This window comes from Haliotis rufescens, unplaced genomic scaffold (genome assembly GCF_023055435.1).
Source record: "Haliotis rufescens isolate VD_foot unplaced genomic scaffold, xgHalRufe1.0.p SCAF_3, whole genome shotgun sequence".
In the NCBI taxonomy this organism is placed as follows: Eukaryota; Metazoa; Mollusca; class Gastropoda; order Lepetellida; family Haliotidae; genus Haliotis; species Haliotis rufescens.
In genome coordinates, this window is record NW_025964001.1 from 67,768,055 (window position 1) to 67,793,330 (window position 25,276).

General features: G+C 41.3%; 2 protein-coding genes across 2 annotated transcripts; one reads left to right on the forward strand and one right to left on the reverse strand.

The window, feature by feature from the left end:
* Nucleotides 1-4,815: 4,815 nt before the first annotated feature.
* On the reverse strand, nucleotides 4,816-7,021 carry LOC124123851. Its single transcript, XM_046487036.2, has 3 exons — nucleotides 6,623-7,021; nucleotides 5,854-5,936; nucleotides 4,816-5,432 (listed from the first exon to the last, which is right to left on the reverse strand). The coding sequence occupies exons 1-3, from the start codon at nucleotides 6,882-6,884 to the stop codon at nucleotides 5,388-5,390; spliced, it is 390 nt and encodes a 129-aa protein (XP_046342992.2). The 5' UTR covers nucleotides 6,885-7,021; the 3' UTR covers nucleotides 4,816-5,387.
* Nucleotides 7,022-10,748: 3,727 nt separating this feature from the next.
* LOC124123847 lies at nucleotides 10,749-15,249 on the forward strand. Its single transcript, XM_046487033.2, has 3 exons — nucleotides 10,749-11,057; nucleotides 13,885-14,031; nucleotides 14,776-15,249. The coding sequence occupies exons 1-3, from the start codon at nucleotides 10,856-10,858 to the stop codon at nucleotides 14,919-14,921; spliced, it is 495 nt and encodes a 164-aa protein (XP_046342989.1). The 5' UTR covers nucleotides 10,749-10,855; the 3' UTR covers nucleotides 14,922-15,249.
* Nucleotides 15,250-25,276: the final 10,027 nt, after the last annotated feature.

Consider the following 25,276-nt stretch of genomic DNA (forward strand, 5'->3'; position numbering starts at 1 on the left):
CAATCAGAATGCGCGTCAGGATATGGGTAGTTCGAGCAATATAATCCCGAGTATTTTGATTAATTTTGGCAATACACTTTTTTGTACACAAACAGTTCACCAAGTAGTTGTGTCATATGTGAGATGTCCTCCTTCATCCCCTTATCACCACGTTCGGGTGAATTTGTATCTATAGCAATAGGTGCTGGGGTTCGTTCCACAAAGCGATCGTAGTACTAAGGTGATCGTTACTCCCATACTTTAACATAGACTTATGACTGTCGTAGCGCTACGATCGTTTTGTGGAATGGGGCCCTGGACAAGAAGGAAGCCCCACAATAAACCACTTGCGCAGCGCGGCTAACGCCAAGAACCAGTTTTAACCGGCGTAAAGGGAATCCCCATTCGTCCCCACTCGCATGTTTCCGTAACCTACAACAATTAAAGGGGCACTTATCTAAAGCAATTTCCGGGACTGGTTGTTGCCTTTGTTATTGTTTTTCCCCGTGAGTACCCGGATGATATAGCAGAAACCTAGACTAGTTCGCAACCTGTGCTGTGCAATTCGTAAGCGCATTTATCACTTTTATTGATAGTATAAGGGCGTATGATCACATTGATCAACAAAAAGAAAGACAGTTTTGGAAGTAATAAGGAAATGTAGGTATCTTTGTGGGTAGCATCGGGAATGCTGAGGAAGTTTTGATAAGTCACTTGCCCTGTAATTGTGTGATTTTCGTTTTCACTATTTTGACTCCCAACACAAAGTAAATATTTCTCCTGAGCATTGCATATTTTATCGTGTTTATATTTTTACAGTCAAAATGTGCAAAACTTTTACTTAGGAAATTTATTAAACGCCCGAATATTCAGTTATTTTACAAATTGACTGAAAAATATGTCCATCTGTATTATTATGACAACGAATTCCACACATATTTTATGTTTAATATCATCACCAAGAGACTGATGATGTTGCGATGAAAAGTACATTTCTATATTGTTTTGCTTCTAGTCCTACATAATAATCTATTGTGATGTTTTTAGGCCCTATTGATCGTCTTAATCAATTTCCGTTAAAGAAATGGACAGATTATTCAGTCAAAATTACTGAAATATTTACGCATTTTATAAATTGCCTGAGAGAATCACATTTTACAAATTGACTGTAATATACAAAGAAAAAGACTTGTGAAAACAACGTCTATCCCGCATCGAAGAATTTCCCAACCAAGACGTAGAGGAAGAAAAATGAATCTGTAAAATGCTACTGCAAATGAAGGGGGGGGGGGGGGGGGGGGGGGGGGGATGCGAATATCACAATTACAACCTACCCAATTTATGTGTATAATTTTAGGCAGCTTCTTTGTTCGAGGAATGTATCCTTGAATATCCACACAAAGGAACAATATACCAAATGTCTGCAGATGTACAAAGAAACGTATTCGATGTCACGTGTCTCTGTAACAATCAAATATTTTTAAATATATATATCGCTTCGGGATATTGTAACCCGTGTTCGTTTCTCAAATGAACACTTAGATTGTTTCAGGTGTTTCACATAGGTGTCAAGTCTCAAAGGTCGGCTGAGAAAGCCCACATGACAACTATTTTCATAACGTCCACGGTTCCTAAAAAAATCCATTGAGTTAGATAACAATGAGCAATTAATCAACGTATTATCGGTTAACCCTTTGAACAAAGTATATTGTTTTTACATCGGCACTTCACACAAGGATATGAGTGTATTCCCTTTGTTTTAGTAAATCTAGACATGTAAACACTCACTTTTGAGATATCCACCGTGCAAGATAACAGTGATTAATCAATCAATGTATTTTCTGTTAATCCTTTGATGACTAGGAAAGGATCCGCTGATTTACTAAAAAAAGTAAATCAACTGATCATTCATCTCTTGCTGGGCTGCCACGTGCATATTACATAACATACATTTCACCTCAACTTCAAACCTGGATTTACATTGAATAATTACCCCAGACACAATAAATGCAATCGTCAGGTATTTGGAGTGGTGCTACCACTAATTATACCTGAAATAAATTCATTAACTGAGCATCAAGTGAATGACGACAAATACACAAGTGTAGGGGTTATACCAGAAAACGTGGATGACAACAAGAGAGTAGTAATCGTATTATCGACGCAATCCGAACTCCGAAAATGCTTTCACTGCATGGATACTTTTTTTAAAACTCATGACGACAACCGATGAGCTCCGCCGTTCTTTTTGTCTGTTTGTTAAGGCTGGAGAAATTAATTAACATGCGCCCTTTGTCGAAATCTTTATAGATCACAGTTAACCAATCAGTGTTCAAAAATGGGTAAAACAAATATTGTCCCAAGTTTATTTTACTGTCCTTGCAGACGGTAGCCCAGTCTCTTGTCAAGCTCAGTTGCGTTGCGTATCATCCGGGTACTCACGGGGAAAAAACAATAACAAAGGCAAACAACCAGTCCCGGGGAATTGCTTTAGATCAGTGCCCCTTTAAGGCTCGTCCCCAATCTCATTAAAATCAGATCTTAGTTCTCGCTGTCGCTAAACAAAGATCTGAGGACATCCCATTACGGGTCACGTCAGAACGACCTTACATCCGACCAATCAAAGCGTCGCTTACCAGATCATGAAAGTGACAGTCGGAATGTGTTTTCTAATCATACAACCTAGAAAACGTTAAAACGGGGTATTCCGAACGACAGTGACGGCCCGTACGACTGATTCCGTCGAAATTATCGTCTGTCTCTCGCTTCCGTGGGATAAACATTTGAACGGAAGGCACGTTCAACAGTACGTGGGAAGCACTGCCATTCAATCGCAACCATATATTAGACATTCTGGAATGTTCGTTTGTTCAGTTTTCAAAATTTTAATCGAGAACAGTGTCAACATATTTTTCAGGCGTAGTCAAAATGGAAGTCGTCAGGTGAATCGAGTACCGTAAAGCTCGAGAAAGCGGCTTTCTAATTGGCTGATGTCGAATTCTTGTTAATCGTTTCAATTGTCGGTCAAAGTTCGCGAAAGGTCGTTCTGACGTGACCCGTAATGGGATGTCCTCAGATCTTTGTTTAGCGGCAGCGAGAACTTAGATCTGATTTTAATGAGATTGGGATCGTCCCCATCTCAAAGGCCGCCATGCGTCGAAACGGCGCAAGCCAATTAGAATGCGCATCAGGATATGGGTAGTGTGAGCATATATAATCCCGAGTATTTAAATTAATTTTGGCAATAGGCTTTTGTTTAACAAATGTGTATAACTGAACAGAATTGTGTTATATTAATTGATGTTTTTTTTCTTGTGAGGCCAGGGGGCACGGGTGGCCCAGTCGTCTATGGCGCCGCGGTTCGCTGTGCAGAGTTACGTCCCCTGGGCACGCCAGAAACCTATGGTTGTGGGTTCGAATCCCGGTTCGCCCCAATTATGTTTCTAGGTTTGTCAGCACCATACCCGTTCTCGTGGGTTTCACCGAAGTGGTAAACGTCTTAGACCTGCATCACTTCGGGCTTTCCTCCCATATTATGCTGGCACGCCGTGATATAACTGGAATACTGTTAAAAGCGGCGTTAAACCCAACTCACTCACTCACTCAGTTGTGAGGCTATGTTGGTTGATTGATTCAAATGTACACGTGCGTTTGTTTACATTCGGGACACGACTCCCTTGACTGCGACATTCGTTCATTTGAGCCATAACTAGTCTAAGCCTTCCCAAACTACAATAATAATATGTGTAATGTCCATTTTGATAATATAAAACGCGAGATTAACAATGTATCAAAGTGATTAACTAGTCACACATTTCAAAACAAATTATTCGAGTACCTGTTAAATATATACATTTTATATACTAATATACTAATATATGACATTTTGTTGCGGACATTTTAGTCTATTTGTCGCAGTCAAGGGAGTCGTTTCACGAATGTAAACAAACGCACGTGTACATTTGAATCAATAAACCAACATGGCCTCACAAGTAACAACATCAATAAATATAACACAATTCTGTTCAGTTATACACATTTGTTAAACAGAAGTGTATTGACAAAATTAATTTAAATACTCGGGATTATATTACTCAATATCTCAACATAGTAGTATGTATATATGTATACACGTAATAAACTTCAATAATTACAAGTTAATAAAACAGTGACAATCTCTTAAATCTGTCCGCCATCCAAACTTCATGAGGCGAAGCACAAGGCAGTCACGTACATTACAGTAAATTTTGTGTCGATAGATCTATGTAACCTGTCAAATATAGATCTATAGCAATAGATCTAATCCAAGTATAGTGCAGATGATATCATATGGTATTTCAATTGTAAGTTTCGTCGTATGTCGTATCAGTAGGTTGTATGTATCGTTTGTGAACATTTCACGAACCGAGCTTCGATACTCGTGAAATTAGAATACTCGCTGGCAAAATCATGACTAGGAAGAAGGTAAGGCCTAAAAAGTTATTGTTGAAAGAGCAAATATGGTAATGACCAAAATGTAAACATATTAATGGTCTATCTTGCACATGAATTAACATTATTCCTGCATTATTTTTGTCACAGATATCCAACAGCACTGTAGTGTGTGGCAAGCATTTCAGGGATGAAGAGAAGAGGAAAACTATTTGCAAAACCTGACTGCAACCAGGTATGGTTGGTTGGTTGGTTGGTTGGTTGGTTGGTTGTTTAACGCCGCACTCAGCAATATTCCAGCTATATGAAGGTGGTCTGTAAATAATCGAGTCTGGACCAGACAATCCAGTCATTGACATCATGAGCATTGATCTACGCAATTGGGATCGATGACATGCATCAACCAAGTCAGCGAGCCTGACCACCCGATCCCGTTAGTCAACCAGGTATGTGATTGAGATATTATTGAGTACACATGTCAGTGATGTTATGTATTAAAACCAAATCTTCTTGAATTGTATAATTTTGTGATCAGCAGTACATATATGGTCTCAACATCTATTTTAAGAGCATGGTTAGCTTCCCACATGATATTTAATGTTTTTAGGTTCTGTCCCTTCAGTCTTTGCTTGGACCCAGCCTGGTTCACAGAGGAAGCCGCCAAGACGTAGAGCAGCACCGCCATCTGCCCATGCAAGGAAAGTGCTTGCTGAAGTTGAAGTACATGGGTATGTGTTGTTTATTCGTTGTTATTGATGTATCTCATCAATGCATAGTATATCCTGTTTCCTGTCTGATGTTTAATTTTCAATGGTGTTTCATTACCAAAGTTCACATGCTTTATGAGCATAAAATATTCATGTTTCGCTCAATGTGAGTCAAAATTGCCTGAGATTAATTTCCATTACGGCCATAAAATGTTTATTTCTTTCCAGAAGTAACATTTCACCTCTGGAACAGGCCCTCTAAGGGAGGAATCACCTGAGTGTACCCAGGACAACACAAGCTTCCTTGAAGCTGAACTGAAAAAAAGAGAAGAAGAGGGCAAAAGATTGACTGCAAAATGTCAACATTTACAAGAACAAATGCAAATGGAAAAATTTGGTGTTACTCGTTTTACTCATGCCAATTCTTTGATACGGTATTATACAGGTTTTAGGACAGATACCTCGTTTTGTGCCTTTTCGTCTTTTATACAGCCCTGTGCATCCAACATGAGAAGTGCATATTATTTCAGATTCCGTTTCTCTTGCAGGTCGACCTCGGACAATGTTATTAATTGATGAGTTGTTTATGTTTCTGTAACCGGGGTTTGTGATGGCAAATAGAAGATCCAACACAGGCTACGGGTGTGAGTCTTTATTGCCTTACTATTTATGATTTATTAACATGATCAATTCATCCAATGATTTGAAAATCATAAATTCTTTTAGTTAACTATACCTCGATAGTGTGTGCAGGCTCATTCCTCCTCTGTAAATGGTAACACCTTGCTGATACTCGGCAGCCATCATCAAACTTTGATGCTGAAAACATTCAGAAAACTGTTTAGGCTCTAGATCTACATCATTTTAACTGCACATAAGAAAAATAGAATTAGAAAATTAGGGAACCTCTCCGACGACAATATTAGTGTTTCTGTGTTATACAATGTGTTTCTAAAACTGTCAATATAAAGGCCTAGACTTCAATCTTTTAAGAACAGTCAACATTTTTCATTTTTTCGGCAGGGTAAATTTCAGGAACTTTTATGCCAGCGACCATTTTTTAAGGATGTAACCGGTAAAGCACCAAAACTTTGACCTACCTTAGACCAATGAATTGCGATCACATAATGGATGTGATATGTCCAACAAATATGCACAGACAAGCAGACGAGCTGTTCAGATACCGGTAACGAGAAGGTTTGGAGCTTAGCCAAGAGCCACTAGACATAAGTTATTTTTTAAATGTTGACAGTATATTGTTTGAAACAGTGGGACCCAAACAGTGTAGATGAGTCTATTGCATGAATGCTTGTTTCACTTATCACTAGATTATTTCATGCATACCAATACATTGATTTCAAACGTTTTTTTAGCGAACTGTCCTCACCGTGTCGTTATCTTACCACCATAAAACACAACCAAACAGGGGTGCGGGCTGGGAGATATGGAACCCCTACCCGCGAGAATACTAGAAGCGACTAGGCAGCATGATGACATTTACTTACTGCGTATGCGATGTACATATCCTTCGCTATAGTACATAAATCCTTTGTCCAGGTTCTCTTCCCCCGAACTTCTGCAATTATCGACCACATACTTCTCGACATACGCAAGTGTAAGTTGTGGAACACATCGAAGATCGGTGGTTGTTTCTTCCGAAGAGCGCGCCATTTCGACTGCATCACTTCCGGTATATTTTGGACAGTCCGCCTCGTTTTGAATCTCGTCATGAATATTCATGAGTAATATTAAGAGTCCCGTATACATGGTATTAACATCTACATTTCATTGACCGCCTCCCTGGTCTTGTGGTAGAGTATCCGCCCGGAGAGCGGAAGGTCCGGGGTTCGATCCTCGGTCGCGTCATGCCAAAAGACGTTAAAAGATGGTACTTGTTGTTACCCTGTCTGGCGCTCGGCATTAAGGGGCTAAAAGAAGGACTGTGTCTGAGTGGGGTATTCATGTTAAACTGCGGCATGGTATCTCAGTGGGCTGGCACACTAAATCGGCACCAGCCACACACACGCACACACACACGTGCATGCACGTCGCTATATAAGTGCAATAATCTTGGGCGCGACGTTAAACCCCAGTGAATGTCGAGGTCATCCAGATAACAGGTCTCAAGACGGAAACTTTTTGTTAAAATGGATTTTTTTGTGTTAAGTTGGCAGGTGCATAGAGGATATATAGATTATAACTGTCAAGGCACGATAATATCGATCAGTGAAATTTTAATCTGTTCAACTGAGTCTAGAAAAAGTGTTCGTATTTTTATTGGACACTGCATGGTTATTACACGGAGTATTGCATGGATTATTGCATGGATTACAACATTATACCGCATGGGGAAGTGGATTAGTGATTACATGATATGCAGCATGCGAAAATCCATGAATGCTAGCGATACTACGTGGGAAAACAGTTGAAGCTAGTTGCACAGCGCAAGGGGATCTGCACGGGATGGGAACGGGCTATTGCATGGGATACTGCTTGCTAGATTGCATGTTAAACTTCACGGGGTGCTGCACATGATACTGCTGGTACATTGCATGAGATACAACTGTATGGGCAGTTGATCGGTGAGGTTCTTGGGACAGCACGAGGTTGTCTGTGGGGTACTGCACGGCTTGCAGTGTGGCATACTGGACTGGGTAATCTATAGTTAGGCTCACGATACGACCCTCTCCCTGGTCTTGTGCAAAGAGAGTCGACAATAATCGGGAACGCGACGTTAAAAAACCATTTCACCCCACCCCATGGTGCTGTATAAGATATTACCTTTACTCGTCAAAGAATTTAGCAAGCTGATTGGCCAGCCGACGTCTTGTAAAATCCAATGCAAGTCCGCGTATATAGTCCAATACAAGTCTGTGTGGATATCATGACGTCATAGCGTTCGATATGACGTCACTTCCCTGTAAAGACACAAACCGTGTTTGCACTTGAAGTTACAATGCTGTAGTCCGAGGCTGGCCACAAGGCAGATCTGATCTTCACACAAATATATTGAACTGAAAATCTCTGGAAGATTGAATTCGTAATGAAACACAAGTTGCATTTTCCTCGCTGAAAGCTCGTGTACTTTTACCTTCGACCTTAGTCCCGTTGTGCCCATGCACCTTCTGCACAGAATGCTGTTTGGAGTGTTGCATTGGTATATGGGTACAGTATAGAATAATGTTTTGTTTGTTTGTTAGTTTGTTGTTTAACGCCGCTCTCAGCAATATTTCAGCTATATGACGGCGGTCTGTAAATAATCGAGTCTGGACCAGACAATTCAGTGATTGACATCATGAGGATCGATACCATGCTGCAGTTTAACATGAATACCCCACCCAGACACAGTATACTGACTCCAAGCCGAACAGATTTAGCCCCTTAATGCTGAGCGCCAGCCAGGGTGTTTAACGTGTTTTAGTATGACGCGGCTGGGATTCGAACCCGGACCTTCCGCTCTCCGGGCAGACGCTCTACCACTTGACCACGGAGGCGGTCCCTCAGAATACAACGAACTGTAATAAACCTTATTAATAAATTGTGAGATCCCAATTGCCGACAACCATGAAAGGTTACCTCAACAATCATTGCTACTGAATTTGAATTTTCGACTTTCGACTATCAACTAGTGTACTCTTTTACATTTGGATTTGCATGTGGTCTCAATGTTGATAGAAAAAGCTAACTGTCTCTCTTTATACTAATCCCTGTCCCAAGCATTTAATGATATACCGGGCAAAACTTCGTCTTTTCATAATATTTCGGTTTATGTAAAAATCAACAGGCTGTATTCATTTAGTTACAGAAGAGGTACCTCAATTCCGCCATTAAACGGTCATGTTGGTACACCTGTGTGGTAGACAGCTCAACCACGTACGTCAACCTTGTCAGCTTTTCCTGGAAAACAAACACTTAAGTGTTCTAAGAAAAGGTGACTACCATGTCATCTCTTATCTTTGTGTTTAAACATCCGGGAAAGACACTCTGGTTCCCTATGCGAAGTAATAACGTTAACATTTTACTGCTTAGATCGCTGTGTTGCTGGTCATCGTGTTTAGATAATAGCTGAAATTCATAATTGATGACATTCTTGAGATCCTCGCAAATAGTCATACCAACCATATATAAGCTACCACCTGTGAGTGAGTGAGTATTTTTTACGCCGCTTTTAGCAATATTCCAGCAATATTACAGCGGGGGACTCCAGAAATGGGCTTCACACATTGCACCCATGTGGGGAATCGAACCCGGGTCTTCGCCGTGACAAGAGACGCTCTAACCACTAGGCTAACCAAGCGCACTTACTACATGTGATTAGAACAAGATTTGGAAGGTGTTGGTTTATTTCGTAATAGTTCTTACACACATGTCTACATTTTGACAAACCTATGTTGAATTGTTCAACATGTCATTAACATGAGAAGACACGCAAAACGTGTTAATACACAGCATATGTATGTGCATGCCTAGAGCGTTTGGTTTTAATGGCATGCTTGTCTCACTTTGCCCCTACAGCGCAACATGCAACCACTTTACAGGGACTGGAGATTACTTTTATTAACAACAAACGCCGCTTGGCGACCGGATGTTGGTATCTAGATCTGTATTAAGCTTGAAATGACATTTACAAAAGCTCTCGCGATATGAACAGATTCATTCGTGCCTTATTTTCACATGTGCTTATACACTTTTAAGACACTTGAAAAAAACGGAAGTAGCGAACATCGTTAACGTGATGAATCGGGTTAAGGGATGATATCGAATGAGTGAGTGAGTGAGTTGAACAGTATAGAATGAATCATCAAAGCAACGCGATATATGTACATTCATTTTCCCCCAAAAAGAGGAATGGATCATCGATCCACGTATACAGGCAGGTGAACTTATTGATTGTCCTATTTAGTTATGATATTCAACATAGGTTCTATTTCTTCGAATGCATTGCCCATCTGGTTAAAAGTTTGCTTGTTTCCTATGCCAATACTGTTACAGTTCACATAGGAGACGAACGTGAGACGTTGCTACAAAGACCTTTATCATACCTCCATGTCATAATGATGAGATCTGTTTGGTCCACGTAATCTTTATAAAATACTGTGTATCCCGGCTTGGAGGGGAATGAATTTCTCAGTGGGGGAATACATCTCTTATACCCCGCCACGAGCAAGGCTTAAGGTGGATTTCTGATCAATTTCTATCTGTTTTCTATCAATTTTGAATTTGTTTGAATTACCATGTCATATTAAAAATATCGGTAAGATAAATTCGTTGTAGCAGGATAAGTCGGATACATGGGGTTATATGCGTGCCTCGTTAGGTTTCATACCACTCGCCTCCGGCCTCCGGCTCGTTTTATAAAACCTAAAGCTGGACGCATAAAGCCCCATGTTTCCCTCGTGATCCTGCTACAACCTATAATGACGACTCAAGTACTGACATGTTAAAGCTATAGCTATACCCACAATACCTCGGCTTTACATTTAACGTACTACCAACCATCTTTCACCAAATTGTAATGGATTCTCCCATTGGCTAACACTGACTCGCAATATTGCGTCTTTGTCAGTGCCATTCGGATTGGTTGAATTTGAGAAGTATGTTCAAAAATAACTAAGTAACCAGGCGATAACGACCAAAACACACTGCTTAAGATATAAAAATGCGTGCGGTCCTCCCAGTGATTTGTTCTCAGATTTCACCTGTCACCATTACACCTGCATTCTGCCTGAAGAAGAAACATGGGCTTCTCGGAGGCGTCTGTGCTGTCAAAGGTTGGACTGGGTCTGGCAGGAGCCGCTCTTTTATTTGATGTCATCGGATTTGCAACTGATTCTTGGATGACAGGAAGTTTAAATTCTGGTTTCATTGGTTCGATCGATCTAAGCATGGGGTTATTCAAAAGATGCGCTGCTGCAGTGTGTGTTTCAATGGACACGGATGGTAAGTATCAATATCGATATCAGGGTATCTTTATCGGTTATCTAAATGATCCACATTAAAGTAAGAATAATTTATCAAGGGCACTGAAAAGGATATAGTCTATGGCAAAAGCGAACAACTTAAAAACAGAGCAAACGCTTCTCTGACAGAAATCAACACATGCATGTTGCTGTGAATTAACGCGACACAACCCCTTCCATTTTCATAAGAAACGTCTGCTCGAAGCAGAGTCGATTGTACGATTCCGATTATGAGCATGCGAATCACTGTTAAATGGTTATGATACCGCGTGTTCGCGTGGAGGTGAGCGTTTCCTGCTCCAGCGGTGGCACCCGTCACAAACGCTTGCAAACACAAAGCAAATGATAAGGGAGATCTAAAACGTTAGATGTAGACTAGCGTAGATCTAGGTTAGAACTGATCTTCAGCAACTCCATGCCAGTTGGTTTCACCAAAGTGGTAAACGTCTGAGACCTGTATCACTTTGGGCTTCCCTCACACATTAAGCTGATGCGCCCTGATACAAATGAAATACTTCTACTGCTAGTAGTAGTAGAAGTAGAGGTAGTAGTAGTTTGTATATGCTTTGAGTATATATATACTCTTCAAAAAATAAAACGCACAGGAAGATTTTTAGTGAATTTATGGTACCTAATAAAGTCGATATATTTAATTTAATGTCATAGATACAAATATGAAATTTTGGAGCTCGATCGTCACATGCTGTCGTTGTACAAACAGTTCGTTGTCATGTCACATAAGGCCACAAGGTTGCGCTGAACTCAGTATCTCGTGTGACCGCCCCGGGCAGCAATCACGGTTCTGCATCTTCTGGGCACTGACTGGATAAGTGTACGAATTCTGTTCTTCGGAATTCTGCGCCATTCTGCTTGTAACGCGTTGGCCAGTTGTGGGAGTGTCTGCGGCGTGCACGTCTGACGTACACGTCGATCGAGTTCATCCCAGAGGTGTTTGATTGGGTTGAGATCTGGAGATCTCAACGGCCAGGACAAGCCGTTGATGTTGGCATTATGAAGGTAGTCTACCGTGATACGAGCTGTGAGCGGTGGAGCGTTGTCCTGTTGAAAAAGATCCCTCTGGCGGTCAATGATTGGAAGAAGGTGAGAAGAATTTGATTCATGTAGCGATTTGCTGTCAAATTTCCCTGAACCACAACAAAGTCAGATCTCGTGGTGTAGGATATGGCCCCCCACGCCATGACACTACCGCCACTGAAATTTTCGAATTTACGTACACAATGTGGTGCGAAACGTTCATTTCGACGACGATAAACACGTTGTCTTCCATCTCGCCGGTGAAGAAGAAATCGTGATTCATCGCTAAACCACACTCGTCTCCAGTTTTTCAAATTCCAAGGCAGTAAGGTATGGCACCAACGCAAGCGTTACTGTCGATGGATCTGTTGCAAAACAAGATCGATAACCGGTCTGCTGGGTCGGATTTCAGCCTCGCGAAGATGGTTCCCGACAGTCTGGTCCGATACCCTCCTCAAACCAGGGATGCGTCCTGCAGTCTCCGTAGCTGTGGCATTGCGATGACGTAGGTGGAACAGTCGAATGTAGCGATCCTGTGCATGGGTTGTAACTCTTGGTCGGCCGGTTTTCGGACGGTCTGCAGTGGAATTGAACTGTGTGTATCAGTCACAAAGGCGGCAAATGGTGCTGTGGTGGACGTTAAAGTGGCGTGTAACAGAGGACTGCGATTTCCCTCTTTGGATACGTCCTGTGGTGATGTTCCGATCGGCAACGTTGAGTCTCAGCATTTTCGAACTTGAAAAATGTTGCCAATTGAATGACACATTATTGGCTTATGCTTGCCTTTTTATAGCCAATACCACGAGTTACGAATGCCATAACTTACACATGCATTTTGCTTTACTGTTTTCCTCCATGACATTTTTGAACAAGTGTGAAGACAATGCCGTTTAAGACATTGCAAATCGACCTGTGCGTTTCTTTTTTTGAAGAGTGTATAGTTTGTTTGACGTTCGAGTTGAAACTCATACATATAGTCTTTATTCCCCTAGAGGAGGGTAACATACATAATCACAAAATATTTTAATAGATTTTCTAAGCTTTATTTCGTTTAATTGATTTTCCGTTTCAATTTCACAGAAATGATTCAAGATGTCAAGTTGTCCTTCATTTGTAAACCACAGACAGTGCTAAATAACATGTCAACTTCGTCAGCTCACGAAGTAAGAATGATTCTCGACTTGTAGCTGTATTTTATTATCACAATTGTGATAAATTCGAGTGATTCATTTATTAAAAAGGAAAAGAGAGGAAGAAAATTAATACAACCTTGAAATTGTCCGATATATTGCCATTGTTATGAACTCCTTCCTTTATCATGTCGTACCTAGTAGTTAAAGCGTTCGCTCGTCATACCGAAGACCCATGTTCGATTCGATTCCTCACATGGGTAAGTTCATTTCTGGTGTCACCGTCGTGGAATATTGCTAAAAGTGGTGTTAAACCCAACTCAACTATACAACGTAGAAGCCTTGTGGTTTCACTGCTACAATATAATGCCATCTACAGACTCGAATGCTTGGCCCCTTTTGACAGACAGAGTATAAAACCTACTTCCCTTAAATAGACAAAAAACGAGACCAACTTATTTACTTGGTTTACAGAATTCGCCGACATTTATTTGCAATATTTATAACTTTTGTTATACAGCTATTGTAACATAAAAAATGCAGGTTTTCAAAGCAGCAGTTGCGATAATAGTCAGTATGATAGCCTCACTAAACATGTCAATAATAGTCAATCAATCAGCTTTCGCGGGTGTTTCATTGCAGAGGACTGGTTGAAAGGCACCAAGGCTCTGGTGATCCTGGGGTTCCTGCTTGGCCTGGGGTCTCTGGCTGTCATCATTGTCTACCTGTTTTTCAAGACAGACCAAATGTTGTTCAAAACAGTTGGGCTCGCTCTCTCCTTTGCTGCCGGTAAGAAAACTGAAACAAATACAATTCTGGTTCAAAACCATTGTGTTTCTTCTGGCTTTTGCTGCGGGTAAGACTACTTGAGAAAACAGTTCTTTTTCTGAAAGGCGCTAAATATTATTTGTATTGGTTCCTATTATGTTTGTAATATTCCTTGGGTTCCTTCTGGCGTTTGCTGCAAGTAAGACAATTAACGAAAGCATTTTCTCCCGAAAGGCGCAAACTTCGCGTTTGATTGCTTTATAGTAAATGCTATTATATGTTTGTTTCCATTGGCCTATATGAATTAAGCACGAATCACACCTCCCCTCATTCTTCATGAAATATAAGCAACAAAAAGCCTTTCCAGTATCAGAGGCTTTCCTAAGGGACCGACCGTTTGATATTCTGACGGGTGGTGGTGGGGGGGGGGGGGGGGGGGGGGGGGGAGGGAGAGGCTTGTATATTACATCTAGATCAGATATTTTTTCACCTATAGTCGATATATTTTTTTTACAAAAAAATATGAGCCTGATTTAAAGAAAAAGAGAAATACCTTGCAGGAATGTAATTTTTATGGAAAGCAATTTCTTATTCGTCCAACCGTCTGCAACATGTACATTTGTTTCGAGAATTTTCAGGGACAATAAGTTAATACATTATTGGGAAGATACGCTGTGTGTACATGTGCATTTGTAAAGTTACAAAATATTGTACAATATTGGGAGTGTTCTCTTCGGTTCACATTAGAATGTTTGTGTTTTACAGCTGGATTTACCATTATTGGAATCATCGTCTTTGCTGCCAAGGGTACAGAAGAGTATAAGACAATGAACTTGAGCTGGTCTTTTGCGCTGACAATAATTGGGGGACTGCTTTACTGTGCTACTGGAATCGTTCTCCTCCTTGGTTAAGTGGATGACATATATGTGCTTACAGACTGTGTAAATATAAGTGATAGTACTGGTATTTATTAGAAACATATATTTCTTTATGTTTCAATGACTTTCATATCTTATGTCGATTACAACAGTTTAGGGAATTCAATCTTACTCACTGTTTTTGTGGTATGCATATTAAACATGAATTTTGAAAGATTTATTGAACACTATTTTTATTCAAAATTATTTGTCACGAGTTTCACTATTCTCATCTGCCTACGTGTACGGGAATCAGTCTGTACATAGAAGTAAACGAGGAGTTATGATTTCGGTCAATAAAGGTCTGTTCTTGCTGAGAAAATATGTTTGTCCTGATTGTTTTAAGTTATATTGGGGATGTCTCTCTGTCAGCCTAACAGACACTGGTACTGTATAGGGCACTGCATGGTACTGTACAGAATAGTGAGTGAGTGAGTTGTGTTTAACGCCGCTTTTAACAGTATTACAGTTATATCGCGGCGTGTCAGCTTAATGTGGGAGGAAAGCCCGAAGTGATGCAGGTCTCAGACGTGTACCACTTCGGTGAAACCCACGAGCATGGGTATGGTGCTGACTAACCTAGAAACATAATCAGGGCTAACCGGGATTCGAACCCACAATCATAGGTTTCTGGTTCGCCCAAGGGACGCAACTCTGCACAGCGAATCGCGGCGCCTTAGACGACTGGGCCACCCGTGCCACCCTGTAGAGAAGCCTACATGGTACTGTATTTGTGGCGGACTTTCTGAAAACTGTTAAATACTCTCTAAGTTGCCTCTTGTAGTCTTGAATGGCAGGAAGACTAAGTACCGTTGAATAAATAACGTTTTTGAGGTAACCCTGTATCATCAGAACTATAGTAAACCTATTATATCAATTACATTAACATTAGGTTACATTAACAATTATTGCTTCTGAACTTGGTGACTCCCTCTCAACATATTAATCCCTGTTCCAGACGTTTCTATGGTAAACCGAAAATGTTGTCTTGTCATGATATACTCTTCCAAAAAAGAAACGCAAAGCCAGATTTGTGTGAGGTAGGAAAATACATTTATACGAGCAGCCGTACAAGGTATTGAGCCAAAATGTTGTGGAGAGAACACTTGGTGATTGTAGTCATCTCAGTTATCGGTACATAGGAAAAGTCCAAGGTGAAGGTCAGCTATCATCAATAACGCGTATGTCCCCTGTTGGAATCGATAGCGGCCTGACATCTCCTGCCCATGGAAGAGACGAGTATGTGAATCACGTATTGGGGAATGGTAGCCCACTCGGCCTGCAACGTAAAAGCCAACTGCTGCGACGTCTGAGGTTGTGGTTGACGTCGGCGTAGCTGTTTATCCATTTCATCCAACAGGTGCACTATCGGGTTCAAGTCCAGGGATCTGGAGGGCCAGGGGAGAACATCAACGTTGGTGTGTAGACAGGCTCTTGTGATCAGTGATGTATGCGGACGAGCGTTGTCCTGATGGAATACACCGTTGCCGTTGGCTGCATTGGGAGGACGTGTGGTAGGAGAATTTCGTTGATGCATCGTTGAGCCGTAAGATTGCACTGGATATGGACCAAACCTCTCCTGCCATGATGAGAGATAGCCGCCCACGTCATAACCCTACCCCCACGAAACCTGTCCACTTCCCGTACGCAGTTTCCGGCGAAATGTTCTCTCCGACGTCTGCAGACCCGTGCTCTTCCATCCCCTCGAGTCCATACCCTGTGTTGACACCAGTGCAGTCGTTGTTGGCGATATTGTCGACTCAATATGACGCGTCGAACAGTCGTTGTTGACGATGTTGTCGACTCAGTATGACGCGTCGAACAGGACGTCTTGCTCGTAGACCTGCTGCTCTTAAACGGTTTCGTACGGTCTCGTCACAGATTCTGCTCTGTCCGGGAATTTGGGATGCGGTTGGTGTGGCAGTGGTCGTCCTTTCACGTAGGTGGCGCAGTCATAGCGATCTTTGGCGGGGGTGGTTACTCTTAGTCGTTCCGACCTTGGCCGATCACGTGTTGACCCATGTTGTTGAAACCGATCCCACCCCATAGCCTTGTGATAGTGCTGGGCGCTACATTGAAACCCTGGCTACAGCTGATCGGGATTCCCCTGCCTACAAGCGGCCCATGACGTTGTTTCTTTGCACTTCTGTTAATCTTGGCATGTTGATGAACTGTCACTTTTCGATTGACGCAGATGCCAGGCAATAAAAAAATCCAGCACTTTAATACCGTTTATAGTGCTGCTGCATGCAGTACGTGCAGCTTCATGGCCCTTTTGTTAATGCACTGGGTGCGTTTTTCCGAATCGTACGTGTTTCCCGACTAATGGTTTGCATGTTCTTGTTGTGATCATTTTGATCCGGGAAATTTGTCACTGACACTATACACATTAAACCTCTTCATTTTGTATGTGCAAGCCTAAAGCGTTTGGTTTCCATGTCATGCCCGTCTCACCCTTGACCTGTACAGTACAACATTCAACCAACATGAAGGGACTGGAGATTTTTGTACCGCCGCTTGAACTGTGGGTCGTGAAATCGAAAACAGTGAAAATCGTTGAGGTGATGAAACCGCACCCAGGGAGGATATAGAATGAGTGAGTAAGTTAATGACTCCGTGGTTGAAAGACAGTATAGCCCCCACATTCACGTTTCACAAAAACAGGAAACCATCACAGAAACCTACAGGCAGAGTTTCTTTGTTTGTTTGTTTGTTTCTCGCCACACTCAGCAATATTCCAGCTCTATGACGGCGGTCTATAAACAATCGAGCCTGGACCAGACAATTAAGTGATTGACACCATGAGCATCGATCTACGCAATGGGGATACGGTGTCATGCATCAACCCACTCAGCAAGCCTGACCACCCGATCCCGTTAGTCGCCTGTTACGGATAACCATTGGTTACAGGCAGGTAAATTTATGGATTGTCCTACGTTAACTATGATATTCAAGATATGGTACCACTTGTTGAATTCATTACCTATTTGGTTAGAAAGTATGCTCATTTCCTGATGTCGCTAAATACACATTTATGAGAAAAGTTACAAACACTTATTGATATTTAAAGCCGCTTTGAACAGTATTCCAGTTATATCACGGCGTGTCAGCTTAATGAGGGAGGAAAGCCTGAAATGACGCAGGTCTCAGACGAACGTCGGCGTGTTGCGTTCAGGAGGTTGTGCCGTATGGTCGAGGGCGTGTCTACGGGCCTTTGTGTCTGAATATAGGTTTATGTCTGTATATTAATGCATGAGTTGGGCTATATCAGCAAATACAAGTAGAATAACGCTGGAAAAGGCTTCATGAATTGTACCACCTATGTGTGGAATCGAATTTTTGTTTTCTACGTTTTCGCGAAAATAAATGATGTAACCGGTGGGCTATCCAATCGTTTGGCAACAAAGGCACGAGGAGCACCAGTGGCGGGTTGAATGGTGATAAAGCTGAACTATCCAATAGATATATGTTGATAATGAATCAGCCAGAAATGTAATTACCATTGAGAAGGAGTGGAAGCATCGTCCACGCCTCATAACCAGTTGCTTATTTAGGCAAGAACGTTTAAACAACCCCTCACATGCTCTTACACATTTGGATGTGCATGTGATCTCAATGTTGATAATAAAGGTAACTTTTTAAGCATTGAATATCAGTTTGGATGGGTTCATTGAAGTGTGAACGATTTCAAAGCGCTGGTTAAACTGCGTGAACCTCCGAGCTTGCGGTTTACTGGTCTCGCCGAATAATATCGTAACAATGTTTGCTTAAATTTGAAGTTCTCTGGATTCGCGGAAGAACATTGCAACAATGTTATTTTGTCGGTTTTTGCCGGCTCTCGGTCACATACGTTTCCCCACTCATACTCAGTTACGCAAAATAAAATAGGTCTATGAATATATACCACATAATCTGAAAATATGTCAACATCAACATAATTTTATTCTCTGAACACATTGACAAACGATATTTGGGATTAATCAAATCTTAATAATTGATAACAGGAATGTGAACAAAAATATAAACATGACTCGATGCACCGAGTTGAGCTCAACCATCAAGTATGGATGTATATATGATATCACATAAGTTTGTAAAGAGGTGCATTTCGAGTCGAACGGGAGCATGAGGGTGAAATTAATACCTACTGCTGTTGAAAATGAAGTTTATGGAACAGTTGTGGAAAATACCCTGATGCATGAACTCTCCCGTGGCACTAGCAAATTGGGAATATCACTGATTTATGAATGTGTTGCTTGTGTTTGGATAATCGCAAACTCATATTCGGACGATGTGGAATGGACTGGTGGGGATTGAACGGAGGGTTCTGAAACTTGTGTGTTTTGTGTTAATTTACAATGTCAGGGTGTGTTATATTTGGAGTTTGTGATTCGTCGTGTGTGCTGTACTACTTTGCTTAGCTGGTGTTTCTTGTCACCTGAGATGGACTTACTGTATGACCTGATGCCAGCTTCATTTCTGTGCCCCTTCCTTCCTCATGTGCCGCCGCTTCTCGGCCTAGAATGCACGGAGAAGGTCGGCCAACTCAGAAACCGGAACATTCGTCACCACTCGCCCCTTTCCGTCACCTGCAAGAAGACTCGTCCCCCTATCGATGAATGTTAAGTGCGAAAATACGACAAACCAATCAGAATGCGCGTATGATTTCAAGTTCTTCGTCAAAGAATCCCTCAGAAATAATTTTTGATTTTACATATGTCTTGCATCTAAAAATATACCAAAGACACAGTTAAATGGGTTCAATCATACTGTATAATTCCGCACGTCCCGATGTGCTTTAAATTGCATTTGAAATATATATCATATATGGGGAAAATGTGTGAACCATTACCAACGTGTTGACAATTGTTTTAGGTATGCCCGTTTGCGCTAAGACGGAACCCGGTCGCAAAAAATGGCCACGAAAAGGGGCACGAGTCGCTATTCGGCTTGTCCCGGAATAACACGAGTTGGTCACGAATGAAACCGGAATAGAAATTCCGTCTATGGGTAGAATGGTAGGCAATTTTGTTTGTTTGTTTAATCTAAGTTTCTTTCCTTACCTTTTTACGTCTTTTTTTATAAAGCTAGATAAATTTTATGTCTCTTACCATTGAACACGTTCAGAGCCTACTGATTTTGTGTTTTTCATTTTAGATTTGCTGTGTCTTGGTTTCTCAAAATCTTTGACTTTTTTCCCGATACGATAGTGAATCTGGTTTTAGTTTGGGATTGATCAGGGACAGTCGCTTTGATCTGTGTCGGCGGCCACATCTGAACAGGGTAGATCTAGTCTACAACATTGTTAAATTTCATTCGCAATTGTCTTGCTGCTAGATTCCTAGATTGCTAGATTCCTGTCATTTCCGAAAACAAGGCATGAAAGTCAATATCGCTCGATAAATCAATTTCATTCACCTCAGTAATTTTACAGAATTCATCTTCTTCACTTGCGTTCTTAGTATTGATAGATAGCCATTCCATAACCAAATCACCGTGAGGACAATCCATTTTTTTTCATCTAGCAGTTATTCGACATTAAACAGCAGAATCAAAGCATTTATCTATTTTTTAGTCAGATGAAATGTTACAAGACCAGGCAAAAATACTAAATTAATTATGTTGCGGTTAAATGTAGGGATTAAAAAGAAAATAGAAAAACAAGTTGATTGTAAACATCAGTGTAATCAGTGTAAACATCAAAGTATGAAATTATTAATATACGCAACAAAACAAAAGTTCCTGTAACACCAATATTTTAGTGTATTTTTCAAACAAATTAAGTTTGGTTTTCAATATTGTAGTACATGTATATTGTAGTACATGTATGGAATCAAGTCACAAAAACACAACTGCTACAGAAAAGCATGCATTCCATGCAAAAGTTACTTTTATGCAAGCCCCATGCATTTCACTTCCCAAGAATGGCTATAAAAGCATGTGCGTTAAAGGGATTCCATATGCATTGTTTAGCATTGTGCTGACAACAACCACTCAGAAAAACAACACAATTACGCAATTATTCAGCCTTACGAAATGCCACGCCTGTCCGAAAATGAGCCTCTGCGAACCATTGGTATGCTTGAAGCAGGATCGAGTCAACGTGATGTGGCAACGTTGGCAACAGACGAATGCAGTCAGAGACCATCCTCGGAGTGACAGGCCACGCGTAACCAATAATCGACAAGACAACTGGAATCGAACAACACACCTACAAAATCGATTCCAGCTAGCAACAGTGACTGCAAGAAGCACCCCTGGCCTTCGACGAATAACTTCACAAACCGTACGTCGTCGCCTCAGATGTGAAGGGATTATTAGCCAGACGTCCCATTTTGACAGGAAACCACCGTCAAGCACGTCTACAGTGGTGCAGACAGGGTCTACGCTGGACGGCCATTCACTGACGAGTCTCGTTTTCACCTCAGCCACAGCGATGGACGGATTCGAGTGTACCGACGTCGAAGATAACGTTACGTCTATCATTGTGTCATGGAAGAAGATCGGTTCGGGGGCGTCAGCGTTATAGTATGGGGTGGGATTACAGCAAGACAGAGGACCCGTTTGATAGTGGTAGAGGGAAATCTCAATGGACAGCGCTACCGCGACAAGATCATCGGCCCTGTTGTTCAACCGTTTTTGCGTCGTCATGGCCCAGGCATTACCTTTCAACATGACAACGCCCGGCCAATATTGCTCGACTTGTTCATGATTCTCTTCAACCAAACGACGTGAATGTCATCCCCTGGCCGGCTCGCTCCCCTGATCTCTCACCAATCGAGCACATCTGGGATGAGATGGATCGGCGCCTTCGACGTCAACCACGTGTTCCACAGACACTCCAGGAACTTCGAAACATGCTCCAGCAGATATGGACAGATATCCCACAGGACTTTGTGCGACGTCTGATCCATTCCATGAGACGAAGATGTGTTGTTTGCATCGCAACCAGAGGTGGACACACACGCTATTGATTTGTAAATTGACATTTTGGCATGTTCATGTTTTTTTTTTATGAAATCGCACATTTTCTTATGTCAGTATGGCAAATTAAACCATTTGAACACTTACAGAAGTCTTTTATCTGTTGCAAACCGAAATTGTTTCAGATTTGGTAAAAAAAACATAACTTTGCATTAAGTCTTATTCAATGTCACAGGAACTTTTGTCGTTCATTATATATAAACCCCATCTTGACACCAAGTTTATTACATGCCGGGCGTGTCCTAATATTACCGTTTGTATAATAAACGCTATCCAACCAATCAGCAGGTTGGGTTCACTGAGACCCGGAAGACGCGCCACTTTCCCGCCATAAAGCGTTCATGTAGGGACAGGTTTATTATAGTTCAAGTGATCTGACCTCGACACGTTTTCCCTGAACGCTTGAATTTCTAAGAAAAGATTACCACCATGTCAGCTGTTAATTGTGTTGGTTAAAGCATCCGGAATTGAAATGTGGCTGAGTTATTCGAAGCGATAAAAGTAAAATGTTACTGCTCACGTTTTCTGTTTGCCGTTCATCATGTACTGGACCGCCCTCGTGGTCTAGTGGTAGAGCGTCCGCCCGGAGAGCGGAAGGTTCGGGGTTCGATCCCCGGTCGCGTAACACCAAAGACGTTAAAATATGGTACTTGTTGTTACCCTGTCTGGCGCTCGGCATTAAGGGGCTAAAACAAGAACTGGTCGGCTCGGAGTCAGTATACTGTGTCTGAGTGGGGTATTCATGTTAAACTGCAGCATGGTATCTCAGTGAGCTAGCACTATAAATCGGCATCAGTCCGGACTAGTACAAGCAGCCACACACACACACACACACACACACACACACACACGTGCATGCACGTCGCTATATAAGTGCAATAATCTTGGACGCGACGTTAAACCCAATTTCATCTCACCTCATCATGTTCTAATAAGTTCCTAACTGCTGACGGTACCCAGACTCTCTCACGGTGTCCGACCAAACATATCTAATTTACTACATATGATTGCAACAAGAGTTGCATGGTAATTGTGTTGTCATAATTCTATACTACACAAACCTTCCTACATTTTGAAAAACGTATTTTGAATAGTTCAATATGACGTTACTACGAGCTACACATTTGAACGAAAAAACATGTAAAAACGTGTTATCTGTTTGGTCCGCGCAATCTTGATAAAATATTGTGTATCCCGGCATGGAGGGGAATAAATTTCTCAGTGGGGGAATATATCTCTGATACCCCGCCACGAGCAAGGCTTAACGTGGATTTAAGATCAATTTCTATCTGTTTTCTATCAATTTTGAATTTGTTTGAATTACCATGTCATATTAAAAATATCCGTAAGATAAATTCGTTGTAGCAGGATAAATCGGGTACATGGGGTTATATGCGTGCCTCGTTATGTTTCATACCACTCGCATCCGGCCTCCGGCTCGTTTTATAAAACCTAACGCTGTACGCATTAAACCCGATGTTCCCCTCGTGATCCTGCTACAACCTATAATGACGACTCAAGTACTGACAGGATCGCTTGGTGCGAATTTCGGATTATTAAAAACTTGCTATGGTGCAAGTTGTACTTCATTAAACTCTTCCGGAGGTACGTTTCATTTAGATTTCAGAACTCGTATCGTTCTTGTATGATTACAATTCGTCAAACCATAGTCGATTTCTTCATATTTTACATTAATCAAAAACATTTTCAATAATTTCGGTTCAAGGAAAGAGGCTGGCTTGGAGGGTTCACCGGAGTATGCAAACGTTATGCATTCTTAACACAGCAGTTTTAATAAGGCGACATAATATCCATGAAAGTTTGTTTGTTTTGTTGTTTAACGCCGCACTGTACGCGAATCAGTCTGTATATATAGAGGTAAACGAGGAGTTTATTGATTTTGGTCAATAAAGGTCTGTTCTTGCTGTGTAAATGTGTTTGTCCTGATTGTTTTAAGTTTGTATTAGAGACGTGACTCAGTCAGTCAACCAGACATTCCTGGGTATTGCCATGGATTATACAGGGAGTCGTGGTAACAGGGTGGGTCATTCCCTCCTTCGATAACATGGGATTGTATGGGTTGTTTGGATATTGTTTGGGACGTTTATTTGAATTGAATAATGCATGGTACTGTATAAAACAGTGCATGGTACTGTTTAGGAAACTGCATGGTACAGTATAGGATACTGCATGGTACTGTGTAAGATACTGCGTAGTATTGCATAGGATACTGTATGGTACTGTTAAGGATACTACATGGTGCTGTGTAGGATACTGCATGGTACTGTATAGGACACTGTATGGTTTTGTATAGGATACTTCACGGTACTGTATAGGATACTGCATGGTACTGTATAGGATACTGCATGGTACTGTATTGCATACTGCATTGTACTGTATCGGATACTGTATGGTACTGTATAGGATACTGCATGGTACTGTATAGCATACTGCATGGTACTGTATAGGACACTGTATGGTTTTGTATAGGATTCTTCACGGTACTGTATCGGATACTGCATGGTACTGTATAGGATACTGCATGGTACGGTATTGCATACTGCATTGTACTGTATCGGATACTGTATGGTACTGTATAGGATACTGCATGGTACTGTATAGGATTCTGCATGGAACTGCATAGGATACTATATGGTACTGTGTAAGATACTTCATAGGATACTGCATGGTACTGTATAGGATACTGCACGGTACTGCACAGGATACTGCACGGGACTGTATAGGATACTGCACGGTATTGCTTAGGATACTGTATAGTACTGTCTAGGAAACTACATTGTACTGTATAGGATACTGTTTGGTAATGTATAGGATACTGTGTGGTGCTGTGTAAGGTACTGTTTACGATACTGCATAGGATACTGCATTTTATTACCCACGTGGTGAAGATACAAGTGGTAAGATCCTATGATACTATGATACATGATACTGTATAGTATACTGCATGATACTGTATCGTGTAAAGCCATGTACTAGATAGGATACTGCATGATACTGTAAAGGAAACTGCATGACACTATATAGGATACTGCATGATACTGTATAGTGTACTGCACGGTACTGTATAGGATACGGCATGATACGTTATAGTACTGCGCGATACTATATCGTGTACTTCATGGTGCTGTATAGGATACTGGATGGTACAGTGTAGGATACTGCATATACTGTATAGGAAACTGCATGGTACTGTATAGGATACCGCATGATACTGTATAGTGTACTGCACGGTACTGTATAGGATACTGTATGGTTCTGTTAAGGATATTCCGCGGTACTGTCAAGGATACTGCATGATACTGTATAGGATACTGCATGGTACAATATAGAATACTGCATGATAC